The 8,185-nt window shown below is 59.2% G+C and overlaps 1 protein-coding gene across 2 annotated transcripts; it reads left to right on the top strand.

Annotated features, from left to right (window-relative positions):
- On the top strand, positions 1 to 7,566 carry NMRK2 (nicotinamide riboside kinase 2). Of its 2 annotated transcripts, XM_046684692.1 has the most exons (7): positions 1 to 1,323; positions 2,666 to 2,756; positions 3,231 to 3,279; positions 3,357 to 3,513; positions 3,988 to 4,059; positions 4,410 to 4,516; positions 4,788 to 7,566. In XM_046684692.1, exons 1-7 carry the CDS (start codon positions 1,298 to 1,300, stop codon positions 4,871 to 4,873), a joined length of 588 nt encoding a protein of 195 aa, XP_046540648.1. In that variant the 5' UTR covers positions 1 to 1,297; the 3' UTR covers positions 4,874 to 7,566. The 2 variants fall into 2 exon arrangements, with proteins under 2 accessions (XP_046540648.1, XP_046540647.1); XM_046684691.1 differs by having other exon boundaries at positions 4,410 to 7,566.
- Positions 7,567 to 8,185: the final 619 nt, after the last annotated feature.

Genomic DNA, 8,185 nt, shown 5'->3' with positions numbered 1-8,185 from the left:
TATAAATTTCAGGTGTGCATCATTCTATTGCAGCTTCCACACAGACGGCATCGTGTTCACGAGATTTTTAACCAGCAATTCTCAAATCCATTTTTAAATAGAATCTTTTGTCTTTTTATTATTGACTTGTAAGAGCTCTTTATATATTCTGGATCTCAAACCCTTACCAGATATATCACTTATAAAGACTTTCTCCCATTCTCTGGTTCATCTTTTCACTTTCTTAATAATGTCCCTTGATGCATAAAAGTTTCATTTTTATCAAGCTCACTCCCTAAATTTTTTATTTTTTAAAAAGCATTACTTTTCATAAAATATTACATTTATAATATAATTGTAGTGTATGTCTGATCACAGTGGCTGCCTCAGTATTTTTAAAGGTTAATAAGTGTTCTAAATTTTCCTCTGATTAATCTATAATGTGGTCAGTATTATCAGGGACTATAATCCACATAAAGCAAAGTCATTTGGGGTCCTCAGTCCTTTTTAAGAGTGACAAGGGACCCTGGGACCAAAAGCTTGCATCTGGGGTCGAGGGGCCTCTCACCCACTGAGGCTGTGGGGCCCAGCCCGGCCGTCTCTGAGCTGCTGTTGGAACTTGGGCCAGTGCCCCCTGGGGCAGAGGGCACAGATCAGGGGGGTCACCCTCCCCCAGCCCCCCCAGGCCGCTGTGACGCTGAGGCCAGACCCACTGGCTCCAGGCCTCCCGTGGGCGCTCTGAACAGCCCCCAGTGTCACCCTGAGACTTCTGGCGGGGCCCGGGCGCCGCAGCAAAGCTATCTTGGGATTCACCCTGCGGACCTTAAGCCCATCTTGGCCGCATCCCCCTTGGGGAGGGAGGTTCCGGCCCAGCGGGGCCTCTGGGGCTGGGGGTGGGGGGAGGGTGAGCTCCCTTCTCGAAGCCTCCAGGATCCGTCTTAATGTCGGGGTCAGGCCAGGGGACACACGGTGGGATATTTTTAGAGAGGGAAGGCGTGTGGCCGGCTCTCTGCCCCGTGGGCAGCCTGGCTCGGAGGGGAGGGTGGAGGGGCAGGGAGAGAGAGCAGGAGGAGGGCCGAGGCAGCCGGGGTGACACCTCTCCGCACCCCCCTGTCCGGCTAATTTAGGCAAAAGGTGACTCGAAGCTATTTGCATGGGTGAGAACAGGTGCGGAGCCCCCGCCCACCCGCCCGCCTCAGGCCGCCTCCCCCGGGCCGGCCTCCGGGCTGCCCGGCTTATAAAGGCGCGTGTTCCTCAATGACGCCGGGTCGGCCCAGCGAGGTGCCCCGGAGGGAGTTGGAGCGCGAGTCCCCCCGACATGAAGCACATCGTGGGCATCGGAGGGTGAGCGCCCCTGTGTGGGCGAGGACGTGGGGGAGGCCGGGCCGAACGAGGGCTGCCCGGCGCCTGAGGTCGCGGGGCCCGGCGCCCAAGGTCGGAGGGCCGAGATGGGTCCCTGCCCCGCGGCGGGGAGAGCTGGCTGTGCACGGGGGCCCGATTTTAAATTTGCAAATGGAAATCGCTTTTTGCCCCCGATTAGACTCAGTGTGAACCCAAAACTGGGTGGAGACTGACGACTTTGTAGGGCACAGGCAGCCCCCTAAGGCGCGGGGGCGGACCCGGGGGACGCCTGCTGCAGGGCAGGCCTTGGGGGCAGGGGATGGCCCACCCAGGCGTCACCCGGAGGCCCTTCCCGCACAGGGTTCGACGCTCTGCTGTCACCCTGTTGAGATTCCCACTATATTTGATCAAGGGTCCTGCCACCTCTTCATGGGCTCCGAGTGTGAGCTGTGCCTTTTACGACACCCCAGTGAACGTCAGTCATGTTCCCACCTGTCCCCCTTAATATATGGGGTCCCCTTCCCCCATCGGCCCTTTTTAAGGGCTGCAGCGTCCCCCACCCCTGACCTTCCATACCCAGCTTTACTAAAGTCCCTGACACCGAGAACAGGGACAATGGGGTCACGGGGACACTGGTTTCCCGAAAGCCCTGACGGCCACCCTTCTCTGTCCTTCGTTAGCTCCAGGGGTCAAACGTCTTTGTCCTCTTTGTCATGGGGTGACCGACTGTCCTGCTTTTCCTGGCACTGAAGGGCCTTGGGGACTCGGGACTTTGGGCCCTAAAACCAGAGACATCTCTGGAAGTCCGCCACGAGGGGGTCACCCTGGTTTGCCAATTATTATTATTTTTGTCTGTTCCTTTTTTTTTTTTTTGTCTCTTCCCGGCTACCAACGATGCCGTACCTCGTTTCACAAAGTGGCTACCACTTCCAGGTTCGGCTGGGAAGTCCCGGTCTTCCTATTGCAAACATTTTTTTCTCTCCCCGTCTGCTGGTGACCTAACATTGTGATTTTTTTCCAGCCCCGCAGAGGCCAACTCACGCTGGGGCCTCAGTTTCCCCATCTGTAGAAACCAGCTCATGGCCCCACCTCCTGGGTTGGCAGGAAGGCTGAACTGAGGTTTAACGTGGGTTAGCGTTTTTTGGCGAATTTTCAGAGTCTGGGCCTCTTTTCTCTGCTCAGAAAGCCTGCTGTGACCCTCGATGAGTAAAAATGTCTCCTTAGCGCCACTGTTTTGCGGTTCTGGCTTTTGTGTTGGAGTCTGATTCTGGGGGGGGAGGTCCTCAGACCCGGATGGGGCCGGAGCGGGGGACCCGGGTGGCCTCATGCGATGTTCTCTCTGCAGCGTGACCAACAGCGGCAAGACCACGCTGACCAGCAGCCTGCTCAGATCACTGCCCAATTGCTGTGTGATCCACCAGGATGATTTTTTCAAGGTGGCCATCCTCGCCCGGGGCTGGCAGGGGAGGTGGCCCCCGGAGAAGGGGACTCGGGGCCCGCCTGCCTGAGCCCTCCCGGGTGGTCCGGCGCTGATGCTTGCCGGGAGAGCGAGGGATGGGCGACCTCCTTGACTGAGCATCTCTCGGATACCTGGCACATCCCCGCCGGGTGGATGGGGGGACCGTGGCTCCCGAGGGGGCGTGCCACCCGGCCTTGGTCCCTCTGCATGTCCCTTTCCCATTTTCTGATTGGGCTCTGAGCCGGCCCTTGGTGCTCTGCAAGGGGTGAGGGGTAATGGGATGGATGCAAAGTCCCATGAGTCAGGGTAGGGGGTCCGAGTGCCAGCCTGTGGCCCGTAGGCATCGGCTGCGGGGGGACGGGGTGGGCAGGGCCCACTGAGACTGTCACCCTGGGGCGGGGCGGGCGGGAAGCTGGGTACCGAGCCTGCGGCCTGGGCCCCTCTGTTCCAGCCTCAGGACCAAATCGCAGTTGGGGAGGACGGCTTCAAGCAGTGGGACGGTAAGGCCGGATGGCGACCCTGCGCCCTGCCCCGCGCGGTGCCCCGGCCCCGCCTGACGCCGCTCTCCCGCCCCCAGTGCTCGAGTCCCTGGACATGGAGGCCATGCTGAGCACCGTGCGCGCCTGGGCGAGCAGCCCCCACAAGTTCGCCCGCGCCCACGGGGTCAGCGTGCAGCCGGACGCTGCCAACACGCACATCCTCCTTCTGGAAGGCTTCCTGCTGTACAGCTACAAGTGAGCGGCCGTGGCGGGTTCGAGCCCCGGACAACCCCGGCTCTCCCCACAGGGGGTCGGTCCGGCTGAGTCCCTGGGTCAACAGACAGGAGACCAGAATCAAGGCCGGGGGGTGGGGCAGAGCTGGCTTCAGCTCAAGGATCGGGGGCCAAGAGCCATGCTTCTTGGGGAAATGGAGTCCTCATTCTAGAATCTCAGCCTCTTCAAGCAGAGCAGGAGGCTGGGCTGGACCCCCAGCCTCGCTGTGTGACCCCGGGCAAGCCATCGCACCTCTCTGGGCCCATCTAAGTGCAGGGAGAGCGGGGCGCCCATCCTTGGGGGCTGCTGTGGGGACGTTCCTGGCGCCAATGCTGGTCCCCTCCCTGATCCCCAAACTCACCGGCCCAGAAGCCCCCAGCCCTCGCCACCCAGAAAGGTCCCTGGAGCCCACGGAAGCCAGGCCAGGGGCGCTGACCGTGTCCCCCACCCGGCCAGGCCCCTGGTGGATTTGTACAGCCGGCGGTACTTCCTGACCGTCCCGTACGAGGAATGCAAGCGGCGGAGGAGGTGAGCTGCTGGCCCGGGCAGGACTCCCGGGGGGCCGGGGGGCCGGATGGCGCCCACCAGACCCCAGGCCCCCGAAGGCCAGCGGACAGCAGAGACCATCTGGCCGGGGCTCTGTGCCGGGAGCCCATAGCCCGGCCCCCCCGCGCCCCGCCCTGGGCACCCCCTGGGCCCATGGGGTGGCAATGCTGGAAGCGGGGGCACCCAGGCCCCAGTGTGGGGCCTCTGCCTCCGTGGGGTCCCCTTTCTCGGGGGTGCTGCCCCCGACCTAGTTCACGTCCTCCAGGCTGTGCTCACGGCACCACCTTTGGGGGACGTGGGTGTTGCTCATGCTCCCCCACCTGTCTCCCCAGTACTCGAAGCTACGAGGTCCCCGACCCCCCCGGCCTCTTTGATGGCCACGTGTGGCCCATGTACCAGAAATACAAGCGGGAGATGGAAGCCAGCGGCGTGGAAGTCGGTAAGCGCCCGCGGGAGATGAGGCCTGGCCCTGGGGGAACCCGGAACCCAGCCCCTCCCCATTGGGACCATCAGAATCCTGGAAGTCCCTCCTCGAGTCTCGCCACCAGTCCCTCTTGCTTTGGGCCCCGGAGGCCGGTCTGTTCCAGCAGCCGGACTCTGCAGGTCGGCCTCCTCCTGACCCAGCCGTCGGCCGTCGCCTGTGGGCTGGCCACCTCCCTCTTGGCGGCAGCCCCCTGACCCGGCCCTGACGGTGGCGTCTCCGGTTGCAGTGTACCTGGACGGCACCAAGTCCCGCGAGCAGCTCTTCCATCAAGTCCTGGAAGACATCCGGAACTTGCTCCTGAACAGCGTCTAGGCGGGCCGAGGGCAGGGGCCGGCCGGGGTCCCAGGGGCCCATGCGCCACGCCGGCCACAGGAAGGCCCAGACGGTTGCTGCGTGACTGTCTCCCTCTGGGGAAATCTGCTCCCGGCTCAGCGTCTCGGGCCCCCGGGGGTCCCCCCGAGATGCCTTTGCAACCTCACGACCACTTCAGGATTAAAGCCAGTCCTGTTTTTTAACCATCGGGGTCCAGCCTGTTGTGTTCCATTGGGTCGTCGGTGGCCTCTGGGGGCGGTACTGAGAGGTCTGGGCAGTTTCAGTGTCCACGCGTTGGACTCAGGCCCATGTGACCCAGGGGCCTCCTGGGGGTCCTGGGGGCCTCAGTTTCCCCAAAGGGGACATTTCCTGCGAGATTTCAACGGACGGTCACACCAGGGGCTGGGAAGTCGGCCATGCCGGAGGCCCCCGGCGTCTCCCCCGTGACTGGAGCCGGCACCTATTTCCTGGGACTCTGGGAAAGCTTTTGCGACCCAGGATGCCCACAGAGGACACTTCCTGCCCAGAAGCACGTGCCCCTGAGCCCTCCCAGAAACCTCAGTGAGAGAGCTGCTCACGCACACCCATTTCACAGATGGGGAAACTGAGGCACAGAGATGGCCAGCAGCTCTGCAGAGCTGAGATTTGACCCCGGGTCACCTCAGACCTCGTTCTTTTTGCTCAAGGGAGGCTGGAAGGTCTGGTGGAGACTGGAGCCCCGGGAGCAGGGGAAGGGGGAAGAAAGGGAGAGGACGGGGTGCCCCCTGACCTGAGGTGACACCCTGCGGCAGCAGGAAAAACTCGCAGTCCAGACAGGTTTGGACAAAGCTGGGGAGCATAGGGAAATTATGGGAGAAAAAGAGAAAAGAACCAATTATCATATAACCCAGCAATTCCACTCCTAGAAATACACCCAAAGCATTGAAAACAGGTGATCTGACAACAACACGTCCACACATGTTCACAGCAGCATGATTCACAGTCACCAAAAGGTGGAAACAACCCCAAGTGTCCGCCGACACATGATGGGTCCACACAGTGTGTCCATCCACAGCCTGGAATATTACGCAGCCGTGAAAAGGAAGGAGGTCCTGACACCTGCTCCAACGTGGACGGACCTGGAGGGCGTGATGCTCAGGGACGTGAGCCAGACACAGAAGGACACACACTGTGTGGTCCACTCACAGGAGGTCCCCAGAGGAGCCACATCCACAGAGACAGAAAGTGGATGGGGGGCCAGGGGCTGGGGGAGGGGTGGGGAGTGACTGCTAATGGGGCTTCTTTATGGGGGTGACAAAATTTTCTAAAATCGATTGCACATCCTACAAATAGACAAAAAAAATTCTGAAGTGAACACATTCCAGGGGTAAATGTTACGGTACGTTAATTCTATCTCAACAAAGCTGTTTAAAAAGTCCTTTAGGATTGGATAAGGAAAAACAAAATACCCAACGTGAATTTTTTTATTCAGTGACATTTTCAACATTTGTGACTTGAATCAAAAAAAACGCATTCATGCCCGTCTACTCATTAACAGCACATTACTGTCATGGTAACAAATCGGGCACGTGGCTTCACAGGGCCCTAAACATTGTTTCATTCAACAAACATTTACTGGGTGTGCAGTCTGTCGATCTGCAGACTGTGGCCCGTGGGCCGAATCCCGCCCACGGCGAGATTTTGCACAGGCTACCAGCTAAGCACGGTTTCACATTTTTAAATGGTCAGGGGAAAAAAAAAAATAGCAAGAAGAATTAAATTTCGTGACACATGCAAATTACGTGGAATTCAAATTTCAGCGTCCAGAAATAAAGCTTTATTGGCATGCGGCCACGCGCGTTTTGGAACGTGTCATCTGCGGCGGGCCTGCGACAGCTGAGCTCGGAAGCTTCCAGAGGGATCTGCTCGTCTGCAGAGAGGAAACTATGTACTTTCTGCCCCTTTGCAGAAAATGCTTGCTGAGCGGCGCCGTGTAGACCAGGTCTGGAGCCGAGGGTCTCAGGGGACAGCTGGGACTGAGGTCGCTGCGTCCCGCCCCGAGCGAGGGCTGGGGCAGGACCCGGAGGAAGCCCTGGGGGGCTGCCAAGCCTCGCCCTTTGCCACGGGCACGGAGCGCGGCAAAGGTGATCTGCCGGTCACCGGGCCCAAAATAGTCCAGGATGGGATGGGAACCTGGGAGAGGTGGCTCCTGGCAGCCTGAGCCCTGCCCGGCCACCCAGGCACCTGAGTCCTTTCGAGAACAGTGGCAACAGCGTGAGCAACGTGAAAAAATGGAAGAAAACAAATGTTGGAGGATGTGGAGAAATTGGCCCCTCGCGCGTGGCTGGTGGGAATGACCGGGCAGCCACTGCAGGAAACGATCTGGCAGCTCCTCAAAAAATTAGACATCGAATCACTGTATGACCCCCACAGTCCCACTTCTGGGTGAATATCCAAAGAATTGAAATCAGGGTCCCAAAGAGACAGCTGCACACCCATGTTCACAGCAGCGCGATGCCCAGAACCAAAACTTTCAAACATCCTCAGTGTCCGTGGATGGATGAGGGACCCACACAGTGTGTCCATCCACAGCCTGGAATATTACGCAGCCGTGAAAAGGAAGGAGAGCCTGACACCTGCTCCCACGTGGAAGGACCTGGAGGACGTGATGCTCAATGACGTGAGCCAGACACAGAGGGACACACACTGTGTGGTCCACTCACAGGAGGTCCCCAGAGGAGCCACATCCACAGAGACAGAAAGTGGATGGGGGGCCAGGGGCTGGGGGAGGGGTGGGAGTCAGTGTTTCATGGGGACAGAGCTTCCGTTTGGGGAGATGGAAAGTTCTGGAGACGGATGGAGGGGCTGGTTGCACAACAGTGTGACTTGCTTCATGCTGCTGAGCTGTACACTCAAAAATGGGCAAAAAGGCAAATTTTATGTTGTTGATATTTCACCACAATTTAAAAAAAGAAAAGATGAGGGCAGCAGCAATGCCGTGACCGCCTTGTCCCGGTTTGCCCAAACTGTCCTGGTTTTAGCACTGAAAGTCCCCGTCCTGGGAGCCCCGGGCAAGCCGAGACAGCTGGTCACCCTACTCAGGGTCAACCTCCTCGAGAGATCTGATTGTTCTAGGCCCCATTTCTCTAGGGCTCAGAGAGGGAGAGGACTTGCCCAAGGTCACTCAGCAGAGCTGAGATTTGAGCTCGAAGTCTGTCAAATGCCGACCCTGTGGGCTTCCCCAGCCGAGGAAACATGGCCAGCCCACTCACCCCAGGCCCGTCTGGCCTCGTCTTCCCACCCACATCCCAGAGGAGCTCCCTTGTCCCTCCC

This window comes from Equus quagga, chromosome 14 (genome assembly GCF_021613505.1).
Source record: "Equus quagga isolate Etosha38 chromosome 14, UCLA_HA_Equagga_1.0, whole genome shotgun sequence".
NCBI classification, from domain to species: Eukaryota; Metazoa; Chordata; class Mammalia; order Perissodactyla; family Equidae; genus Equus; species Equus quagga.
Note: the sequence above shows the minus strand (reverse complement) of the source record. Positions and strands in the feature narration are given on the sequence as shown.

What these genes read in the sequence shown, in the direction of transcription:
- NMRK2 (XM_046684691.1), top strand. Translation starts at nt 1,298, where the DNA reads ATGAAGCACATCGTGGGCATCGGAGG. An exon ending in CACATCGTGGGCATCGGAGG is followed by an intron (nt 1,324 to 2,665) that starts GTGAGCGCCCCT and finishes TTCTCTCTGCAG; the next exon opens with CGTGACCAACAGCGGCAAGA. An exon ending in CGGCTTCAAGCAGTGGGACG is followed by an intron (nt 3,280 to 3,356) that starts GTAAGGCCGGAT and finishes TCCCGCCCCCAG; the next exon opens with TGCTCGAGTCCCTGGACATG.